The sequence below is a fragment of the Amia ocellicauda genome, chromosome 4 (assembly GCF_036373705.1).
Source record: "Amia ocellicauda isolate fAmiCal2 chromosome 4, fAmiCal2.hap1, whole genome shotgun sequence".
Taxonomy (NCBI): Eukaryota; Metazoa; Chordata; class Actinopteri; order Amiiformes; family Amiidae; genus Amia; species Amia ocellicauda.
In genome coordinates this window covers 17,948,685-17,973,204 of record NC_089853.1, presented here as the reverse complement: position 1 = coordinate 17,973,204, position 24,520 = coordinate 17,948,685, and the positions used below count along the sequence as shown (strand labels likewise).

The following is a 24,520-nucleotide window of genomic DNA, read 5'->3' as shown; positions in this document are numbered from 1 at the left end:
GTGGGGGATGTTTTCTTGGCACACTTTAGGCCCCTTAGTGCCAATTGGGCATCGTTTAAATGCCACGGCCTACCTGAGCATTGTTTCTGACCATGTCCATCCCTTTATGACCACCATGTACCCATCCTCTGATGGCTACTTCCAGCAGGATAATGCACCATGTCACAAAGGTCGAATCATTTCAAATTGGTTTCTTGAACATGACAATGAGTTCACTGTACTAAACTGGCCCCCACAGTCACCAGATCTCAACCCAATAGAGCATCTTTGGGATGTGGTGGAACGGGAGCTTCGTGCCCTGGATGTGCATCCCACAAATCTCCATCAACTGCAAGATGCTATCCTATCAATATGGGCCAACATTTCTAAAGAATGCTTTCAGCACCTTGTTGAATCAATGCCACGTAGAATTAAGGCAGTTCTGAAGGCGAAAGGGGGTCAAACACAGTATTAGTATGGTGTTCCTAATAATCCTTTAGGTGAGTGTATAATGAAGTTGTCTTCAATCAGGTCTGCTTCTCTGAAGTAAGTGTATGTTGGTTTGTTTTGGATATTCTCATTTCAGAATTTATTGTGTAATGACCTGCATTTAGAATGTCTTATGTGTTATGTTGGATTGGCATAAAATATGAGTGCATTGATGTGTTGTGTTACCATATTTTGAAGATTGCCCTGGAGGTGCAGGGTTCAGAATTCATTGAGCAATGTTATAATGCAGGCTGAGCTCACAGTAACATAATCATGTGTTTTATTATTATCACCTTCCCTATACTCTTGCCCTAAACTTAACCTCACAGGAAGGTCCCTAAACCCAACCAGACTGAGAAAGAAAATATCAAAAAGCCAGGGAGGAAAAAAAAAAGAAAAAGAAAAAACCCTACAACCCGCAAAATAATAATAATAAAAAACTAAAACCCGCAGAACATTACGACAAAAAACGCTGGGTTTGTGGAAGGCGTTCTTCTATCGGATGCCTGTGACGTCACGCAGAACGCAGACGGAAGCGCCGAACGCCACGCGACAATTGGTCTGAGGATCCGGAGACTCCAGAGAATCTGAATCACAGTATTGCGTTTGTCTTGGACATCTCATGGCAAAAATGATGGAGCATGTTCAATTAGCGGTGGCGGAGGAGCAGGATTTGTATTATGGATACAATGACTGCAATCCGACGTCTGACCCTAAAGTAGGTTATGTGAGGTTCTTCATATGTGTTCCTACTGCGATTCTTGTTTAGTTTAATCTCGAATCTAACATGGAAGCCGAAGTGTCATAAGAAATAGTCTATGTTTGTGTATCGAAGTGAGGGGAAAGTGCTTTTGCATATGTGTATATATCAGCGTTAACCACATGAATGTGTTGGGTAGGATCTGGAAAATGACACCGGTTTTCAACAGGCAGTTAAAACAAGTCATGGAAGTGCATTTGAAACACAGTATTGATTGTTAAATAATATATTATATTTTCTCTTTATTTCTCTTTCATTATTTGTTTAAAAAAGACATTTCGCTTGGAGATGAACACATTTAGCTCAGGATCAGATCCTTATCCATTCTGAAATGCTCATATTATGATATTTCTGCATTCTGTGTCATGCAACTTCATTTCAACTCATTTTCCAGATGGAAACACCTGGCACTGCTGTAGGTGCACGGCCCGTGGGGACAACCCTTGGAGTGAGTAACGCCAATATAATCACTGAGACTGAACTTCAAATGTCACTTGTTTGGTGCGAACGAGGCACTAGATTCAGCCCATTGCGATAATGCAGCTTTTAAAAACAGTGTGTAATGTAGTCGGTGAAGATATTGATTCCTAAGACGTTATTATCAATTCTAACCTAAAGCAGGTATATCAACAACTGTTTACAGAGAAAAGGGAAACTGGCCTTAACGATTCCAGGGCCGTCGCCTCTTTGGTCATTAAACTGTGGATCTGCAGAAATGAAAGATGGTTAAAATAATTTGCAAGTTTAAAAGTAAGGTATATCAAATATTTTAGATAATTATTTTAGAAAAGTTTGATGTAGAAAGACAGGGGTAGTTTCACAGTGAAACTATACATTTTTCACTCAAATATAGTTGCTTTTATAGTGCTTGTATTAGCACACGTGAAATTGTATTCCTCTGAGAATATTCACTTTGTGTAATGTATACATCTTAAACAATATATAGTACTAGACAGAATATTCTTAATGTCAGTGTTTTTTTGTTAAATAAGAATAGTAGTGATAATAATATATTAATGAACGAATGACCCTGAGAATGTGCTGTAATAACCAGTTATGTAAAATAGAACTTGATGTATCCCATTCTTGTATTTACGCTTACTAAGGAAATCCATGTAGTTTGAATCACCAATGGGATTAGAGGTGAACATTATTGTGATGGCCTTTGCATTCATGAATAAATAACACGAATTTAATAACACATAGTTTACAAATATGGGACCTTGTGTCAGAGCATTCCTTCCTTTCTGTATTTCCCTGGGAAGGACGGAGTTTTGCGACCAATGACTGCAGGGAGAGCGGCTGGCTATTCCTCCAGAGGTAAGATTTTCTAAATGTATTTTCAATGCATAATTTAGCTACATTTCTGAATAAAATGAAATACATAATAATAATATTTTCATTCAATACATGACTTTCACCAGTTTTACATAACTTAACACTGATTGTAAATTTAGGTGTAATGTTTATAATCAATCTGGTGGACATACATCCGGCACGCATTTCACACTGACTTTTAATTGGGGGAAAATCCCACTCTATTTTGTTAACGTTCTATTGAAACAACGGAAATTGGACCATTGTAAATTGCGAACTATCTGTGATTTTTTTCACTGGAAATTAGATGTAAGGAATTTGTTTAGTGGATTCTCATTTATATGTATAACAATCTATATATATATATATATATATATATATATATATATATATATATATATATATTTATATATATTTATATATATATACACTCACCTAAAGGATTATTAGGAACACCTATTCAATTTCTCATTAATGCAATTATCTAACCAACCAATCACATGGCAGTTGCTTCAATGCATTTAGGGGCGTGGTCCTGGTCAAGACAATCTCCTGAACTCCAAACTGAATGTCTGAATGGGAAAGAAAGGTGATTTAAGCAATTTTGAGCGTGGCATGGTTGTTGGTGCCAGACGGGCCGGTCTGAGTATTTCACAATCTGCTCAGTTACTGGGATTTTCACGCACAACCATTTCTAGGGTTTACAAAGAATGGTGTGAAAAGGGAAAAACATCCAGTATGCGGCAGTCCTGTGGGCGAAAATGCCTTGTTGATGCTAGAGGTCAGAGGAGAATGGGCCGACTGATTCAAGCTGATAGAAGAGCAACTTTGACTGAAATAACCACTCGTTACAACCGAGGTATGCAGCAAAGCATTTGTGAAGCCACAACACGTACAACCTTGAGGCGGATGGGCTACAACAGCAGAAGACCCCACCGGGTACCACTCATCTCCACTACAAATAGGAAAAAGAGGCTACAATTTGCACAAGCTCACCAAAATTGGACAGTTGAAGACTGGAAAAATGTTGCCTGGTCTGATGAGTCTTGATTTCTGTTGAGACATTCAGATGGTAGAGTCAGAATTTGGCATAAACAGAATGAGAACATGGATCCATCATGCCTTGTTACCACTGTGCATGCTGGTGGTGGTGGTGTAATGGTGTGGGGGATGTTTTCTTGGCACACTTTAGGCCCCTTAGTGCCAATTGGGCATCGTTTAAATGCCACGGCCTACCTGAGCATTGTTTCTGACCATGTCCATCCCTTTATGACCACCATGTACCCATCCTCTGATGGATACTTCCAGCAGGATAATGCACCATGTCACAAAGGTCGAATCATTTCAAATTGGTTTCTTGAACATGACAATGAGTTCACTGTACTAAACTGGCCCCCACAGTCACCAGATCTCAACCCAATAGAGCATCTTTGGGATGTGGTGGAACGGGAGCTTCGTGCCCAGGATGTGCATCCCACAAATCTCCATCAACTGCAAGATGCTATCCTATCAATATGGGCCAACATTTCTAAAGAATGCTTTCAGCACCTTGTTGAATCAATGCCACGTAGAATTAAGGCAGTTCTGAAGGCGAAAGGGGGTCAAACACAGTATTAGTATGGTGTTCCTAATAATCCTTTAGGTGAGTGTATATATATATATATATATATATATATATATATATATATAATATATCAATTGTTATTGTTTCTTCTGCTTGTAGGTTCTACATTTGGTCCACTGGGTCAGTCCAAAGGACCTGCACCCCCATTAGAGACCAGAAATGAATACACGTAAGTCTTACGGCTACTTTTATTGTAGCCATGAAATGCACACGCGTTTTAGGGTATTATTCGTTTGTCAAAGATTTTATGTGCTGGAACTCAGATGCTTGTGTCTCTAAATTACACCAGGGGTTTGACAGTCCGTTCCTGCCGGGACAAAGTGTCTCATGATTTTCCCTTCAGCTGGACCTCTCAATAACTTCATGTAGTTATCAAGTAAACAAAGTGTATAATGTTGTTTTTTTTATGTATTTTAGAGTTGAATGTTTTAAATAGTCTTTTGCTTCAAGTTGTCATTACCTATAACATTAGTTGCAGTCTGTAGAGAAGTATGAAATATATCCAGCTCATTGGCCCAGTTTAATGACTCTTATGTGCTATGTGGGACAAAAGGCAGAAGTCACTATGGCCCTCTGGGTATTGTTTAAGTCCCCTGGTTTAGACCAGTCAAGTTATTGAATGGCTACCAGATCTAACTTGTATTTATCTGCTCTTTTCAGTCCCAAAGAAAAGATCAAGAGGCTGGAAAAGGAAATCAATGCCTTGATTGAGGAAAGCTGCATGGCTCACAGCCACGGGGATCATCAGCTGGTAAATCATCAGCATTGTCCCACCTCTCTCCAAACTCACTGATGAATTGTTGGTTTTAGTTTTGCATAGGGTTTGGTCAATTGTAAACGTTCATTAAGAAGCATCTGTCAACTGAAATATAATTGGAGAATGGGCTCAGAGGACATCCTAAAATCCTCTGTTCTTTGCTCCATTTGAAAATTCAATCAGAGAACACCTCCAACGCACCAGGGTTGTTCACTCTGATTAACATGTCTTGTCATGTTTTCTCAATATAGTCTCTAGAAAAGGCTAAAGAAGCTGGGAGGAAAGAGAGAGCACTGGCAAGACACCGGGAGCAGACTGGATCGTCAAAAGATGTCAATCTGGACTTGACGTATTCTGTGAGTCTTGATGTGGAGAGATGTGATGTGGAATTGAATTTAGCCGCTATTGAAGGCTCATCGTTTCTTGGTCGCTTTTGTTGTTATGATTAGTGATATCTGTATCTTTTTATCGTGGTCTGTATGCCTTAGTCTGATGCCTTTCGCAGTGTCATTATGGATCCACAATTCCTAAAAATGAATTTTAACTCCCTCCCCATACAGTCCTTCCTACTCTTGTTCACCTTCCTCATTAAAACTAACAGGCAACTAATCACCCAGTCTATACGCTAGTTCAGATGTCATGTCTCTCTTGCCTCCGTTAAGTACAGTTATCCATTCTTCGCAGTATTTCAGGTAGAGTTCAGAGAAACCCCATTACGAGGTACCGTTGTAAAGCTCAACACTGCTGATAATTATTCTGTTCTTTTTTTTCAGTTCTTGTTGAATTTGGCAATCCAGTATTCAAATAACGGCATGTATACAGAGGCTCTGAATACATACAAAGTGATTGTGGAGAGCAAAACATTCCAAAATGTCGGTAAGTAGAGTAAGCAAAGTCAAGATGGGAAATTCCAAACTCATGTAGCTGAATATGTTTAATCTGCCCATTTGCCAGTGCGCCTGTGTGTGAAACCTGGTCTTTCAATGCATAATGTTACAGAAACTGTGGATGATGCAACGAATTAAGGAAAGACTTATGCTTGGAATAACAAGAAAAGATACACAAAACTGATGTGTACCCCCAATATTCTGGGTTTTCACACTTCAAGTCCATAATGTTTGTTTAACTAGTCATTTTGTATGTAAATATGTGTTTATTTCATTGTTTTAAATCCTCTTTTACAGGGAGGATAAAAGTGAACATGGCCGACATATTCTTCAAACAGAAGAATTATCCCAAAGCACTAAAATTCTACCGCATGGCTGTGGATCACGTTTCTCACCACAACAAGGAAATGCGGTAAGAGTATTTTTTTTCCTAGGTTTTTTCCTTCAAATTTTTACTGAAGCATGTTTATTACCTTGACGTGATTCAAGTTTTTATTTTATTTCTGTAATTATGTTCATTATTGTTTTGTGTTTTCTTTTTACCTCCAAACAGTATGAGAATCATGGAGAACATCTCCGTCGTTTTGATCAAATTGGGAAAGTATACTGAAGCAATCACTTCAATGGAGGACATCATGATGGAGAGGCCAGACATAAAGACGGCATCCAATCTGATTGTCTGCTCCTATGGTGTGGGAGATTCTGAAAGAATGAAGAAAGCTTTCCAGGAACTTGTCTGTGTTCCTCTCGGTATTGACGAGTACTTGCCACCTAATGTGAGTACATAGTGTAAGAACGGCTGGGCGGGGGGGTGAGGCAATCGTGCAGCAGTGCTTGGGGAATAAAGAAAGCAGGCTGCATGAGTTTACAAATGTTGTGCACAGCCAGAAAGCAATATTAGGTTACCGTAATGATTGTCATACATTCAGTAGTTGAAACTTGCAAACCTAAGCTGGACAGTGTTTTAGTAAAATCTAACTTTCAATTTTTTTTTGCAGGATGACCCAAACGCAAAGCTCGTGTTTGAGGTCATTCAGAACGACCAGCTTCGCCAAATGGAAAGAGAGAGGTGAATATTGTTTTTCTGACAGGAACATTTAGTGCTGGGAGGAAATTGCTCCAGCTGATTGTAAGTACGAATGGTAGTTGTTTTAAACTTGTTTTCATGTCCCTCCACCACAGAAAGGCTCTGGCAGAGAAATACATCATGGCTTCTGCCAAGCTCATTGCCCCAGTGATTGAACTGTCCTCCGCAGCAGGATTTGACTGGTGAGTATCTTCACAGACTTCTTTCAAGCTGAGTAGGGTAAGCAAATTACCTATAACCACTAGTTTCATGAGGAATGGCTCTCAGGAATGTACCTGTATACTTATTTGACTTTCACAGGCTATTCAAATACATGAAGCCCTCAGGAAAATGTTACACTTCAACCTTTGTAGAGATCAAGCATAAACTTGGCAGACACCAAAGTTGAATGTCTTTTAAAAACTTGATCTGTATTTTGCTTGGAGTTTCCAATGTACACAGATACTTTGATACCCAGAATAATTTGGGAGGCATTAAAGGATTGCTTTCTTAAAAAATGCTGAACGACTGCATTGAATGACATGCCTTTTGGTTGTTGCAGGTGTGTAGAAGTGTTGAAAAGCTCCCAGTATGCAGAGCTGGCAAATGACCTGGAAATGAGCAAAGCTGTTGCATCCTTGAGGCATAAGGATTTCACTCAGGTATACATGTGGCCTACAATGTAGGAGAATGGATATTGCGCCGTAATGTTCCACTCGTGATCGCAATTGTCTTTGTATTTTGTTAATGCAATTTTGGTGTTTATTGGTTTGAAATCTGTCCAGTAGTTTTGCATTGATTGCTCTTCAGTTTCACTCATATTTCACATTAGGTTTAGGTTTTAGGCTTACTTGGCTAACTTAATTTTTTTTACCTATTCTACCCTCATTTTACAAATCATGGCAAACAATATATAATTATATTTAATGTGATGTTTCAATGTGATTTCGTTCACTTTTTGTCACCTCATACCCCAGTTATGACTTTGCCTTTGGCTGTCTTCCTCAGTATTCAAACTCAGATTGTGTTATCATCTGCTGTGCACATACAGCCAGGCGTTCATATTAAGAGTTATAGGGCTGTTTATAACATATGTGGCTCTGAGCAGATTTGGACCTATTTAAAAATGTGTGCGTCCAATCCCACATTCCTCTTAATATTGAACGTATTTGTTGTAACTTTTTATGTTCTGTTTAACTTAACTGTTAAGATTTCAGTATAACCATCTTCTGTAAGACACAGACATCGTTCTGTATCAATGGTAAATTGAGTGGTTGTGAAATACACTGAATAATAAATGCCAGGTGTAGGTACCTGTTTTACAAAGTCATGAAACCCTTGTAAGTCTTTCTTTTGCTCTTTCATCTGCAGGCCGTGGAGATGCTCAAGGTGTTTGCGAAGAAAGACAGCCGGGTGAAAAGTGAGGCTGCCAGCAATCTGTCCGCTCTTTATTTCCTGGTGAGTGCTTGCACAATCATTGCCCCAGCTTTACTTATTCACTCACTTTAAGTAATTGTTTGTGACAATTTGTGTCTTTTTATCTTCATTCTTCCCTGCAACACTGGTTTTCACTGAAACAGGATAAAGACTATGGCCAAGCAGAGAGATATGCAGACTTGGCCAGGTCTGCAGACAGATACAATCCAGCTGCCCTGGTCAGCAAGGGGAACACGCTGTTTGCAAAGAGTGACTACAAGAAGGCAGCAGGGTTTTACAAGGAAGCTCTGAGGAATGACTCCTCCTGCACTGAGGCTCTCTACAACTTAGGTCAGTCATTTGCCAGGCCGTGTACACAACTACACCTGCATTGCTCTGTTCATAACTACCAGACCGACTGACTTCCCAGGGGAAAACTCTACAAACTACAGCAATTATGTTTGTTATGGTACTTTTGAGCATTTTACGGATTACAGAGAAAATCACTAAATTCACCCTTCTACAGTTCTGATCTTAATGGCAGTCCACAAGTGGCACATTGAGGTGTAAATGAAGGCCTTACAGGTAATTTGCAAGAATTCCACATCCAATACACATGCCAAGGGTGCCACTGATACAGTGTGCTGTATGCTTGTCACAGGCCTGACCTACAAGAAGCTGAGCTTGCTGGAGGAGGCCCTCGGCTGCTTCCTGAAACTCCACACCATCCTGAGGACCAGCGCCCAGGTCATGTACCAGCTGGCCAACCTGTATCCTCGCTGACAATGTGTATACAGACTCCATTGCAGTCGCAAGCAGCCTAACAATGGCAGGATGTTTTTATTTGTTACATTGCACAAAACAGTTAATTGACGCCATTATAATAAAATGCTAACTGCCTCCACTTTCGAGATATTTACCTTGGGGATCAAGATGTCTTCAGACATTCATCGCAAGCAGCAGAATCTTAACATGAGCTCTGCTTACTGACACATGTGGTGCTAGTTCAGCAGATAATGTAATGTAAGGGAGGACTTTTCTACAGTAAAATCCTGCCACATGTGTCAGTGAAACAGGTTAAAGATGTACAGTAAGAGTTCATGATCATGCCTGTAAGAATTTCAGCGCAGTATCAGACTTTGAAACCATATTTTGTGCATTGGGGAAATCGAATCCTGATAAAGAAGGTTTGAATCATAGTTTCCTTAATGAGGACATGCAGGTATGAGATGCAGGGGGATCCACACCAGGCTATAGAGTGGCTCATGCGGCTGATCAGCCAGGTGCCCACTGACTCGCAGGTTCTGGCCAAGCTGGGTGAGCTGCACGATGATGAAGGAGACAAGTCCCAGGCCTTCCAGTACTACTACGAGGTAGGGTCCTCTGCGGCTTGTTCTGTTGGGTCAGGAATGACCTGGAATACAGATGGGGTGGGACACTGGCAATTAATCTGGATTCTTCACCTCACTAAAACTGAAAAAGAAAGTGATCCGAGTCTATTATCTTCTTAAGTATAGAGTTAAGTGTTGAAATGTGCTTTGATAGTGTAACTGACATGTTATTATTTGATCCAGTCCTTCAGATATTTCCCCTCAAACATCGATGTGATCAAGTGGCTGGGAGGCTACTACATCAGTACACAGGCCTGGGAAAAAGGAATTCAGTACCTGGAAAGAGCTGCCCTTATTCAGTAAGTATTCATTTTTCCCCAGAGGCGTTGATCTCACTAGCCATTTGAGTGTCTTGATCATTCATACAATTAGTTACTATTACACTCTCAGCTGGATTCACTGATCATTGTTCTCGAAATTCAATGTAAAAGTGCAAACTCCTTCTAGAAAACAAAAAGCAAATTCCTCAGAGTGACATGGGCAGTGGTCTGAATCCCCACCAGCATGGCTGATTGTCCACGTTGCTTTTTAGGCCGACTCAGGTGAAATGGAGATTGATGGTGGCCAGCTGCTACAGGAGAAGCGGTAAGAGTTCGTTCATTTTATGGATTTCATTACATCAGTTGTTATGTATACACAGGACATTATTACACTGATTTTCACTAGTGAAAGGCATAAATACTTCATATCATGAACAGATGTAATTTAAGCTCAAGTCTTAATTCTCCTATTATTTTAGTTGTCTGTGTGCTTAAACGTTAGTTGTGGGAGGACCAAGGACTCCTTTCCCATAGTTTCCATGTGGAAATGGCAATTGAAGGCATTTTTCCTTTATTGCAGAAAATCAGAGATGCATAAGTTTTTTTTTCTGCATCAACTGGAGTGTTTTCTGTGACCAAAATAAGTAGTGAATTTCATATGAATCATTTATTAAAGCAAAGCTGTGTGTGTGTGTGTGTATGTGTGACCGTTGATTTTCCTAATTCTTTACAGGGAACTACCAGAAGGCACTGGAGACCTACAAAGACATTCATCGCAAATTTCCTGACAATGTCAAATGTAAAGTATACCTCTTGAATTCCATACTACAGACATACTGATTGCTGGTCTAGCTCAGACATTATGAGAATACTGATCCCTGGAATTCCTAGAGCTCTTGTAACGATCCTGTGGATATATATCTCTGGGTTTCTGTGCAGGTCTGCAGTTCCTGGTTCGCTTCTGCTCCGCTCTGGGTTTGAAGGAGGGTCAGGACTATGCAACCCAGTTGAAGAAAGTAGAGAAGATGAAGGAGAGAAGAGAGCAGGTCAGACAGCAAGCTTGTGCATTTCCTCTTACTGCTAAACACTTTGGTCTTGGCCCATCATCCTCCTGTCCTCCCTGTTCATCAGTGATCTCATGTTGAGTTCTGCCAGCACTACAGGACTGCATTCACTTGAACTGCAGTCAAAAGTCATCACTCCCTTCATTTGAAAGTGATCATAGGATTAATTTACTGGAATAATCTTTGTTTATTAAAGTATATGTATTTGTTGTATACTGAATCAGCCCAGGGAAGTACATTTTTTCAATTCTGTTAGTCTAGGCCCATTGTAGAAGACCCCCTGTGATATTCATAGTCTCTGCACTTGTTTTTGGTCACAGCGTGTGAAGTCTGGCAGGCAGGGCAGTGTCCGTGGGCGCAGAGAGGGCAGTGCCAGCAGTGGTGAGTAATTACATTTTCTAATCGTAACTTAAAGCATTTCTAGATTTTCTTTAGCTATGTCAGATATCTGCTGTCAAAGTTGGATCTAGTTCCAGTGGTACTGGAGATGCTTCTACCCTGAAACAAACTGAAGCTCATCTAGATCAGCAGGGATACAAGGACCTGGATACACAAGTGGAGATTGGGCTTCAAGGCATTCAAGACAGAAAACAGGAGACACTTCTTCACACAGAGAGGCGTCACAATCTAGAACAAACTCCCCTAGACCCCTAATTTAGACAAAGGACCCTGTCTTAAAGGGTACTTATCATCTTTTCATCCCAAACTAATCTGTGACATTTCATTTCTAGGGAAGCAGATGGAGAGAGCAAATCAGTTACGTAGCTAAAATCCACGATGGGTCGAATGGCCTCCTCTCGTTTGTAAACTTTCTAAAATGATTCCAATTTTTATATTTCAATATATGCCATTTTGTAAGATGTATTTGTTTACCCTGTTTGTGGCTTCATGTCTCTTAAAACTGTACACATTCATGTTCCTGTGCCAGAATTGTGTATATTGCATATTACTATCCACTCATTGAGGTAGAATGGTTATTCAGTTACTTAAATCCACTGTATCATCACCAAGTTTGCTCAGTGATCCTGTGGAAGTGATTCAGTGTCCTTCACATGATTGTGGAAACTGGATTACTGGTCCAAGGGGGAAAAAAAAGGACTACTGAGATTAAACCCTATGCATGAGAAAAGATGAACATTCAAGGTAGCTAGCAAGGCTAAAAAAAGTGTTTCTCTGAAAGATTGGTATTGAAATCTAAGGTTATACAACACCTTGGCACAACCACGGTCAGCTTCAGCTTGCAGGGGCCTTTTTTGGCCATATACCATTTTCTCATTTGTATCGTCATTTTCTTGGAGCTCTCAGAAACCCTATATATTATACAGATTCGGTTTGCGTTTACCAACAATACCCAGTATAGTATATAAAGTAGCCAATTCATTTTACTCTGTCTGCAGTCTTTCCTGAGAGTAGACACAGCCCTGTCCTGGAGCAGGTCAGAGGTATGTACACGGTGTATTGTGGAACCAGGGAGGATTTAATGTAGAGTCCAGGGATGTGAAAGGAATACCAATCAGCAGTTAGAACCTAATTGAACTCTTCTAATTAGGATCAGAACTATGTGGTTGTCCCCACTCCTACCCCCATGCACATTCACAAGAAGCTGACTTGAAGATCAACAGCTCGGTAGTCTGTCACATGTCGATTGCTTAACAATTTCACTCTCTACAAAATATATAAAATGCATCCACATGAGTTTGTTTTTAGTGTCCTGAGATCTGTGATCTTATATACCCGCTATAGAGAGACAGGGCCTCAGTGGAATTTTTTTAAGTGTGACCACATCTTCTTGTAATTGTGCAATTTTACTAAGCACATCCAGATGGCAATGTAAACGCACGCACGCAGTGTTATAGCCCTTTCCATCTCCAAAAATGTCAAATGCTATTCAGTGATTCATGAAGCACATATTACTATAATAATAATAATAATAATAATAATAATAATAATAATAGTTGAAACCTTGATCTCTTGTGTCATTGTGTTCTCTCAGACAGTGGGCACTGCAGCTGTGGCACCAGTGCCAAGAGAGAGCGGTTGAGTGCCATGCTGAAGTCCCTGCCAGGTGCCAGCGAACCGTACGAGGCCAGCAGCAACAAAGACATAGGCAAGTGTCTCCAAGTTCTCTTAAATGTTTCCATTCCTTGAGAATGATTTATATTTGGGTTTCTGCAGAATAAGGTCAATATTTTCCCACTGTCAGTGCCACCATTTTAGGATCACTACTACCTGAGAGACAGAAAATCTTTCATAAGCAACCGTATTCCAGCACAGTTTGCATCACACACTGACCTCTGTGGAGTCTGTACTGTGCTTACGGGAATGACAAGTTGTGCCTGCTTCTCACAATAAGAATGGTTTTAATTCTTGCCCTTGTTTATTATTTGCAACAAAATGAACTTTGAAGTATTAAAATGTATTTTGACAACATTTTAAAGAGTTTTTTTTTAAGTATCCAAATGGATCATTTATTTTTTCTAATGTTAAATAAAGGTGTAAAGAATACGAAAGTTATGTATTTCAATTCAAGTGCAGTTCCTAACGGGATCTGGATCTTTTTTTCATCTAGATGCCTCGTACATCGATCCCCTTGGACCACAGATGGAAAGACCAAAGACGGCTGCCAAAAAATGGGCTGAGGAAAACTATTTTGCCAATGAAGAGCTGGGACGTGACCTTCTGCCTGAATAAACTATCCTTGCCATTCAGGAGCTGCTGTTCACTCAGCTCTTGTAAACATATACAGATTGTAGACCCTGAAGACCCTGTAGACTCTCCTAGCCTTTGTTTCTAGTTTTGAAGTTTCAAACAATGTTATCTTGCTATTATTAACTATATTCATATTTTTTAATGTATCACCACCATTATCCATGCAACTGTAAAATACATGCAATTTTTTATTCAATGCAGTAGCTCTTTAATGACTAAAACAGATTGTAGATTTTATATCAGTTTTGTCCTATAATACTTAAACTGCCATCTTAAACCCCATTCACACTGAAACAATTGCCGGCAACGAGTCTGTGTGAATGTAGCCGGAATATGATTGCCGGCAAATTCAGCGTCAAGTCCTTGCGTGTCGACGCACCAATCCTGTCAGGGGCGCATTTTTGCGACCACAACACCTTTGACAAGGAACTTGTGACCGTAACGAGAAACGCAGCGAGTTGTTAGAAATGGCGGAGGTTGAAAATAATATAGTCGCAGCAATTCTGAGTGTTACTGATGAACCAACAGATTGGCGTATGTAATGCTAACTATTGTCACACATGTCATAAGTTATGTAGCCTACCAATAAATCATACAAAATATATTATCTCTATACAGGCAAGTGTTACCACTCACACTGGGTTTGTTTCAAACGAACTCGGTTCGGTTCGTTTGCTGTGAAACAATGTATCATTGTGCTCGATGATCACTGTCTTGTGTACAAACTGCTCAGTTCGTAACTCGGGCTCGTTTTCGTGATTCACTCCGTGTTTTCTCAGGACTCCGATCATATTGCAATAATCAAGTGAGCTCGGTTGCTTTTGTATTAATAAAACACCGGGTATTTACATTTTACATGATTAATGCATATAATAAATGACAGCATAACACGTCTAATAACAAATACATAAGACTACATTGTATTGTTTACTGTATATTTCCTATACACGTGTGTAAATTTGATTTTGTAAATTGCATTATGCTTTGAACTGTACTGTAGTTTTGCACTATAATAATAAAGACGGCAATACTACATGTAGTCTAACACATTTGGCTACTTCTAATACAACCAAATAATACAGGGTGCGTTCACGTCGTGCAGGATGTGCGCAGATCTGACCAGCAGAGCGATTCATTTTCATAATGTATGACAACAGTGTGAATAGTGACGCATCATCTGTCTATTTAAACACTGTATGCAGTTATACAGACACAACAATACGCTACTATATCTGTGAATATTATAATCCGCGTTGCGCTGCCGAATGGAGATTGTTTTGCCTATATAAAAATATACAATAACACAGTAGTGTGACGTCTCCTAAATATCCATCTCGCAGTATTTTACTGATCTGCTTCTTTAAAGGGGAAATGATCGTCCACAGTGCCGGTCCGGCTCTGCTCTCCGGATCCACGGGCTTCTGTAGCGTCTGGTCCCCGTGGCCACAGCGCTCTTGCCGGCAGTCTCTGTTTCTGTGTGAATGGGTTCTTGCCAGCAATTTTCCGGCATTCAAACCCAGTGTGAATGAGGTGTGTGGGGGGCAACAGGAAAAAAACAGGCAGACATTCCCGGCAATTTGCGGCTTTTAAGGCACAAATTATTTGTTACAGGATTACAGGATTTCCCAATATTAATTTAAAATACACCATTCCAAATTGTGACTACCAAATTGATTTGATTAATATAAGCATGTTGTAGCGGTTTCTTGGATTGTGTTGTGGATGGACGGCATGTCCAGGACCACAGACAGCACCGGGAAACAGTGCGCAGAGTCAGGACCATGGACAGCTCAGGGGACAATCCCACAGTGCAGCAGAGTGGAGCCACCCGGCTGCAGGGCAATCAGGTGCTCTAATCAGCCTGGCCTGTTTTTAGCCGCACCTTGTGCTGTCTTGGACAGGAGACAGTGGACAGGGGACAGGACTGAGAAAAGGACTTGATCACCCGCCGATGAACAAGAATTGGAACTGAGCAACTTCTGCATGAGGAACCGACCTTGAAACAAAGCCCTGACTAAACTGACTTCGAGACTGAAGATTCCCAGTGTTTGGAAGCTTTCTAATGTCTAACTCCAAACCAATACATATGTTGAAATAGAAACATTATCGGGCATTACAGGATGTTGCGCATTTGTCGTGCCATAATGAAATACAATACGCACGTCATTAAATAATGCAAGCTTTTATTTTTGTTTGATCCCTGCTGAATTGCCACAATTAAGTATAATATTAATGCTTTATATTGCTTAATGCAGTGCGCTATGGAAGTATATAGAGGAATTAATTTAAATGTAAATTGCAAAATGGAACATCATTATGCAATCCCACAATTGCACAATGATGTTCCATTTATGCACGCATTATATGGGAGAAAATGAAAATGCAATAATCCCATTTCCATTTCCATATACTACTACGCAGACAAATGCATGTCATACCTCTTGTGGCGTTTTGCAGGCAAAATGTAAATGCAATGGTAAAGGCTATTGCAAATACAGTTGCTATCGACCAATAGCAGCTCTTCAGTCCTGTGGGCATGTTCAGAGGTTCAGAGGTCAAAAGTTAGAGGTCAGTAGAGCATAATCATGTATTTGCAATAGCGTTCCATTTTGTATTTACATTTTAATTAAGTCCTCTATATGCTTCCATAGCATTTAATTGTGGCAATTCATCAGGGATAAAACAATAATAAAAGCTTGCATTGCTTAACAACGTGCGTATTGTATTTCATTAAGTCAAGATAAATGTGCAACATCCTGTAATGGTATGCATTGGTTTGTATTTTGACACAAGAAAGCTTCCATACCAGTGGTTGTCTTGACTTTTAAGCCAATAAAGACACAGACTCAATTACCTTTTGGACATTATACCTCTCGTTGTCGTGGGTTGTTGTTTTTCTTTTTTTGGTCTGTATTGACTTGTGATCGAAGGCATAATGAGATCAAAGCGTATTATAGTAACATGAGTATGTTGCGGTTTGTTTCGTAATTGTGAAACAGTATAAAAATAAAACTTGTTTTCTATTTAGTTTCAATCTGATAGCCAGTAAGGACACTACATTGATTGTGATAGTAGGATTGTCATCTCTGGGGTGTTTTTATATTCAAAATTGGCAACGAACAAACTGAGTGTGACAGAATAAGTATAATGTAAATGTTTACCAGTATTTCTACAGGGGAACAAATGAACTGCTTACAGTAAGTTGTGGTACCATTGCATTGTCCTAAAAATAGTTAAAACCCCATCCCCAGTCAACACAGTCAAGATAATTTTCCTTTTTTTTTAAACACCTTTGTACAAAACTGCAGAAAATGCTAATAGAATTAATTTTAATTTAAATTCAATAGACATTGAGGTTATGTGGTTCCCAGTAGTGTCACTGGAGTGTTAGCAACTCTCTGGGTTGGTTTCACAGACTCAAATTAGCATGGACTGGAGCATGAATTTGAGGTCGAGTAGTCCTAGACTAATGTAATGCTAGTGGAGGTCTGTGGAACCAGCCACACGTCAGTCTGATTGGGGTCTTGGGGGTCGTGGGTGTGAACAGTTCTCCCTTCGTTCAACCATTGTTTTCGTAATGAGACTAATGGGAGCCTGGAAAACAGGTGACAAATACATTATTTCATCCCCAGTAGCTCAGTCTTGTAAGACAAGCTAATTGTTAACCTGTTTTATCGATCTGTGATCTCAGTTTCAGCCTGCTTGGCCTAAAGTTCTGAATGTTTATTACATGGAGGCTGGCAACCCTCCACATACCAGTCTGCTGTACAGTCACCATGCCAGGGTTGGGCCACAGCTGCCTCTTCCCTCCACCTGGGCCCCAGGGCAGGTCAGTTCCACTGCACTGTCTGTTCCATGCTAAGGAAGTCAGTTTTAATTGGCCATTGTTTGAACCTGGATTCCTCTGTTGTCTGGATGTGTAAGAGGAGAGGCTGGGTGTTTGGGTTGTTAACGATGTGCACTAATGGGAGGTGGAGCAGTGGGTCACTCACGGGTGAGACACAATGCAGCGTTTCTTGTTCTGCAGCTGCGAGAACACCTGGCTGGGCACACAGTCAAACACACACTCCTGCCAGGAGACATAAGACATGCCCAGGCCAGCGTATTGTCATTTACCAGATCGAACTGAATTCCAACAAGCTTCAGGCATTTTGTTACCAAAATAATTTCAATATAATTCACAGAAGCTGCAGTGCAACATCTGAACATACACATTGTAAAAGTGTTGCATTATTCTCCTTTCTTAGGTTTTCAAAAAACCTGTTATAAAGAGGTCTGAAAGTCCAGAATCTTGACTATCAAGATAGAAAATTGTGAAAAGAAAAAAAGATTTTAGCATTGCAACACTACCAAATTATAGTGTTGTTAAAAAAAAAAAAAAAAAAAACAAGAACGTAGCAATCTGGCACAAGAACGCATAAACAAAAATGAAGGAAAACAAGCACAAGAGACAGGTATTGTAATATTATTTGTTTATGCTTTGTTTTTATTGCTGTACATTAGTTTCTTGCATACCACCTAAAGTAACTGTTTAAATGTGTAGCTAATACAGATAGCTGGCTGGCTGTATGGGTTTTTTTCTTGTTACTTTAACTGGACAGTCCAAGTTCACCACCGGATAGTGTTTAATTTAAACATGCTGGCTGTGTATTAGCATCTGTAGCGAGTTTATCTTTGAATAGGATCTGCAAGAGGTTTGTTCAACTTTTGCCTCAGTATAAATCTCGGCTATTACACTGCTAGTTCTGCAGTGTCAATTATCAAGTTAGCTAATTAGCTAGTAAGTTAAAATCAGCAAATGGAATTTGGCAATTGTAACTTGTTCTAGATAGACTTATTTAAACCTGCAAAGTGTGTAATAAATATCAGTCAGGACTTGGGACCTACTAAACATGTCATTGTGAAAAATGGGATCGGGAAATGCAGGTCTACTTGATTATTTCACAGAATAATTAATGTAGGCTAATGAGCAGGTAGATTATTACTGTAATGTGAGAACTACAGATAGACCTAGTTATGCAAACAATTGTGTATAACTGGGTAGGTGAAAAACATGTATAATTCACAACTACACAACATCCATGAAGTTCTAAAGCATGTATAACCTCCATATAGTGCCATCTAGTGGCCAAATGTCATAATGCAATTGTGCTGTTCCAGTTGTTAGGATGATGTTGCTGCTAACAGGTCCCTCTTAAGTCTTTACCTATATATTTGTTCATTGTATGTTTCTTCGTACATATATGTGCTAATAAAATGTTTACAAGACAGTAGGCTTAAGCCTATGTTAATTTGATGTGCTAAGTGGGCTACAGTGAAGGAGGCCCCCCCAAATCAAATCCTGCTACATAATTCCATGATTACTCAATGGGAAGAGAAGACATTTGAATAACTAGAATAATATTTACTCTGAAGGAAGAGGTTATATTCATGTTTTGTTTTTGTTTTGCTTTTGTCTCTGGATCAGATATAGGTTGTGGCGGTATTGTGTTGGGGTTTGAAGACTTCACTGACACATACATTGTTTGGAAATACCTCCAAAATAAATAGTGAATGCTTTAAAGGACATTTGTAATTAATGAACATAATAACATAATGAACAATAACCATCAGCCTGAGGAGGCAGAAATTAAATGAAAAGTCAGCAATGGGGAGAAAGCAGATGGAAGTCACATCTGATCATTCATAGGGTTTGAGATAAATAAATCAGTGTTCTTCCCAGAAGGCTGTCAATGGACAGAGGTTATATACTCTTTGGCCTGGGCATTGATGTGTTCTTTAACAGTGTTGACAGTCTTCTCCTTGTTGACAATGGTCAAAGTGATGGAAATGCTTTCCCCGATTGTTGGAAGTTTGAGGATTATCATAGTAACTTCTACACTCCACTTTCAAAGCAGTTAAGTGATGCATGGCAGCAATGTAATCCCCTTTACTCAGAGTAAATCGGAGGATATCCAGGAAAATATATACATATTTAATGTACCACTATACTTGTACCTTTGCACAATGTACATTGACAGTGTAACTTAAATACTACATTATGTTTGGCCTTCAGTTCGGTTTCTGAATTGGAGTTACCTTGCACCTTGCTTGGCGAAGGATTTGAGAAGGCCAAGGAGATAAAAATAAAAATCATAGAAAAGAAACTTACTCCGGGCGAGTGCTGAATATCGTGTCATGGGATCTGGAAAAGGAAAGGAACAATGGGAATTAGCATTTTAAAAGCTGAACTTGTGCGTGTTACACATATTTGGAGGGTATATGAAGTTTCAGGTTTCTGATATGAAACCTGAAATTAGGTCTCGGGTGTAATAAGCAGCAAATCGTAAGACTTTGATTGCGTGTATAATGTGTCATTATTGTATTACCCTAAATCTGTATTCTGCTCAGGTGTGAAGGGTTCTAAAATAACGAGTCTGTGCGATGCCTGTAAACTGAATAAAGCCACAAACTAAATTCTGCTGAAACTCGTGACTCTTGAAATGTCATCTGCAAACAGGAAGCAACTGGAAGAGATTATGGCCACAGTTTCTAATGTGCATCACAAAGACTCTGCTTATTCATGGTCTGTCTACATACAATTGCATTGACTGCATTTGTCAAATCAATTGATACTACCAGCAGAGGAAGGGGGTTACCACAATGGTGATTCACATGAAATAAACAGAAACACAAACTAAATAGAAATGGTTCCTGTGTTTAAAGTGGCAAAATGGATATTGATATAGATTTAAATGAGTCAACGCCTCTGGGAATGTTCAGGAAGACCCTTGCAAAGCATTGATTTGTACGATTGCTTGCAGTTACACTGGCCAAAGCTCGCTCTGCTTTTACCTTTTGGAACCTTGGAAGTACTGGTGATATTCTCTGCCAATTCCACACGGACGCCCTTCGTGCAGATCAAAGAGCTGATCCGGCTGTCATCCACAGCACGGCTGACCTCGTGGTTGTTCTTCAGAATGACTTCATGTAAGATGTAGATGGAAAATATTCGTATTTGAGAGGCAAAAGTACGCATGTAAAGATAGTAGAGGAAGCAAAATAAAGCACAAAAATCTGTGTTCAGAAAGACGAATGCCAAAATAATAACACACATTGACACTATTTTTACATCACAAAATAATTAGAATAATCAACAGAATACTCAATTACCAAAATAGTCATCAATGACTTTACACTCAACCCCATTGTTGCTGTGCAGAGATATTGACTGTAAAGTAGGGGGCAAAAAAGGACCCTGGTTCAAGTGCTATTTTTAATGAATGACCATAACACATTCATTTTGTATCCAATTTTCACCCACTTTGTCTTAAAACTTGTCATTTGACTAGTACTTCAAGATATTTGCCAGATACAAAAAATAAGTTAATTGTTCATAAAAATCATAAATTCCATAATTTAAAATTATGCTATTCATTTGTCTTGAATGAAAGGTGGTAGTGTTGTTATATAGTGTCTTATCATGATCAACAATGCAGAAACGTATTCTGTAGTTTGTATGCTTTTATTTGAACGGTCCATATCCTTGCAGCTCTTATAATGGGAAGGGCCACACTTCTGCATGCATTTTGTGGAACAAATTCTCAAAACTTTTCTGCATAGGCTAGATTCTTTCAAATGCACATTATTTCTTATGTCATTTTATACCCCTCTATAAGACCTTCTACAAATTTCAAGTCGAGTGGTATTTCAACATAACATTCTCACATCAGAAAATTCATAGTCTTTAATGAAGGAAATTGTGAAATTTCAAAAAACATGTTCTTGTGAAAAGGAGTGTAGTAGGACATACCTGTATTCCTTATGTCTATTAAAAACTTGCATGTCTAAGAAATTGAAACTAGGCAAAAATGGGGAATGGAGTGTAAAGAGCTCAACTTCAGACATTTTCCCTGAACAGGCTACAATATATAGACTGCTTTCACCAACAGCTTAGAAATCCTGCAGCAGTGCGAGGATCAGGGCAAGAGGGACAGAAGCAGAAAACAACACGACCGTGATATTGTGAAATGTAGTGGCACCATTAAGAATCTTTTTATGAATATACAGGCTGGATGTGAAAAGCAAGTTCCATTAAATTAGTTTATATACAGACTGTCTGGTTACTTTGGTCTACATTTACCACAGCATGATTATCTGGGAATGTGGAGAGCACTATAGGAAACAATGCTTTTAAAACTGCTCCCCTGCAGCCTGTCCAAAGCTGTAATCTGTCTGTGCAAACCGTCTCAGTCTGCACTTTACTTTGGCATTGATCTTCTTGACAGCAGCCTGTTCATTATCCAGTAGTGTTGTGTCTGAAAATGTAACTGCACAAGTTATTAGCACCATCTTCTGGGTGTTTACAGTTAGTGTACTCTGTTCAACATGTAAAGAGACATTGCCATTAAAAAAAATATATAAAAATAAATAAATAAAATAAATTTGTTAATGGGACATCAAACTAAAGATTTCTTATTTTTCATATTCAGCTCCTTTACTGAAATGATTCTTTAGGCCTGAAGAATTGAGTTGTTCACTGGATTATTGTACACCTATATCACCAGTGCCACTGTTAAAAATTATACATTTTCTAAGGAGTATTTATGAAGGGTTTTTTAGAACTAATGAGATTGCATAATCTAAATTGGGTTTTTAGCAGCATTAAGTATCCAAATTAACATCCATAATACACTCACCTAAAGGATTATTAGGAACACCTGTTCAATTTCTCATTAATGCAATTATCTAACCAACCAATCACATGGCAGTTGCTTCAATGCATTTAGGGGTGTGGTCCTGGTCAAGACAATCTCCTGAACTCCAAACTGAATGTCTGAATGGGAAAGAAAGGTGATTTAAGCAATTTTGAGCGTGGCATGGTTGTTGGTGCCAGACGGGCCGGTCTGAGTATTTCACAATCTGCTCAGTTACTGGGATTTTCACGCACAACCATTTCTAGGGTTTACAAAGAATGGTGTGAAAAGGGAAAAACATCCAGTATGCGGCAGTCCTGTGGGCGAAAATGCCTTGTTGATGCTAGAGGTCAGAGGAGAATGGGCCGACTGATTCAAGCTGATAGAAGAGCAACTTTGACTGAAATAACCACTCGTTACAACCGAGGTATGCAGCAAAGCATTTGTGAAGCCACAACACGTACAACCTTGAGGCGGATGGGCTACAACAGCAGAAGACCCCACCGGGTACCACTCATCTCCACTACAAATAGGAAAAAGAGGCTACAATTTGCACAAGCTCACCAAAATTGGACAGTTGAAGACTGGAAAAATGTTGCCTGGTCTGATGAGTCTCGATTTCTGTTGAGACATTCAGATGGTAGAGTCAGAATTTGGCGTAAACAGAATGAGAACATGGATCCTTCATGCCTTGTTACCACTGTGCAGGCTGGTGGTGGTGGTGTAATGGTGTGAGGGATGTTTTCTTGGCACACTTTAGGCCCCTTAGTGCCAATTGGGCATCGTTTAAATGCCACGGCCTACCTGAGCATTGTTTCTGACCATGTCCATCCCTTTATGACCACCATGTACCCATCCTCTGATGGCTACTTCCAGCAGGATAATGCACCATGTCACAAAGGTCGAATCATTTCAAATTGGTTTCTTGAACATGACAATGAGTTCACTGTACTAAACTGGCCCCCACAGTCACCAGATCTCAACCCAATAGAGCATCTTTGGGATGTGGTGGAACGGGAGCTTCGTGCCCAGGATGTGCATCCCACAAATCTCCATCAACTGCAAGATGCTATCCTATCAATATGGGCCAACATTTCTAAAGAATGCTTTCAGCACCTTGTTGAATCAATGCCACATAGAACTAAGGCAGTTCTGAAGGCGAAAGGGGGTCAAACACAGTATTAGTATGGTGTTCCTAATAATCCTTTAGGTGAGTCTAACCAATGTATAATAAAACAGTTTTCCAATAACTGCCAATTGGAAGATACACATGTGAACAGCACCCTCTAGAGGTCACAGACAAAAACAGCTCAACCAGCTTTGGTGTATTATGACAGCAAGTGCCAAACTTGAGCTGAGGATCTCTAATTAAATAAGTAGCAGTAAAACTTACAGGACAATTTTAGTCTTTCCCCAATCATAAAGCCCAACAATTGTGTGGCAAAGGTCTCCAGTCACACAACAGGACTGGGTCATTTTAATCAACCAGACAGAGTTCGCGAACTAATACAAATATTTGTTCATATGCAATTCAAATAGTAACCATTTGTACATAAACGTGTAGTTTCCACACAGAAGTTTCCTTCAGGGAAATCTTAAGATGCATCAGTGGCTGTAAAATTAGCCTCCCATGCTGAAACCAAGTATTCAAATACCTGCGAGTCCAGTGCTGCAGCTGCAGCTCGTTGCCATGCCAGCTGCTATCTGGTCCAGGCAGGAGGGAGTGATGCAGCCGTGTGCATTTCTAGTCACCACCACAATTGCCAGTGGGGCAGCAGTGAGGGACTGGCCCAGAGTGCGAGTCACGGCATCACACAACACAGATCGATCGCACAGCTCTCGGGAGGCTGCGCACATCACAATCAAGCCTTCAGTGTGAAGAAATACTGGGCAGAGAAGCAGAAGATTCTCCTTACCCCACAAGAGCACAGTAACATCCTTTCAGAGAAGCTCTTTAGCTAACCAAACATTTGTTGGTATAGCATCTCTTTAAAAATCAATATGCAAACTACCTCCATCACATTGAGATTATCTAGATCAATCTCAATGTTTATATATACACACACACCTATCTATATGAATAGTTAAGCATATGATGCAGTTAGTGTAAAAAGGATTAAGGTATT

At 39.7% G+C, this 24,520-nt stretch overlaps 1 protein-coding gene across 1 annotated transcript; it reads left to right on the top strand.

Annotated features, from left to right (window-relative positions):
• Nucleotides 1-2,496: 2,496 nt before the first annotated feature.
• On the top strand, nt 2,497-13,853 carry LOC136748872 (intraflagellar transport protein 88 homolog). Its single transcript, XM_066702899.1, has 21 exons — nt 2,497-2,548; nt 4,269-4,338; nt 4,830-4,920; nt 5,178-5,282; nt 5,700-5,802; nt 6,111-6,225; nt 6,367-6,589; nt 6,812-6,882; nt 6,996-7,082; nt 7,442-7,541; nt 8,251-8,337; nt 8,460-8,646; nt 8,957-9,065; nt 9,518-9,668; nt 9,870-9,985; nt 10,219-10,271; nt 10,680-10,745; nt 10,886-10,992; nt 11,331-11,391; nt 13,004-13,117; nt 13,580-13,853. The coding sequence occupies exons 1-21, from the start codon at nt 2,512-2,514 to the stop codon at nt 13,699-13,701; spliced, it is 2,175 nt and encodes a 724-aa protein (XP_066558996.1). The 5' UTR covers nt 2,497-2,511; the 3' UTR covers nt 13,702-13,853.
• The last annotated feature ends 10,667 nt before the right edge of the window (nt 13,854-24,520 follow it).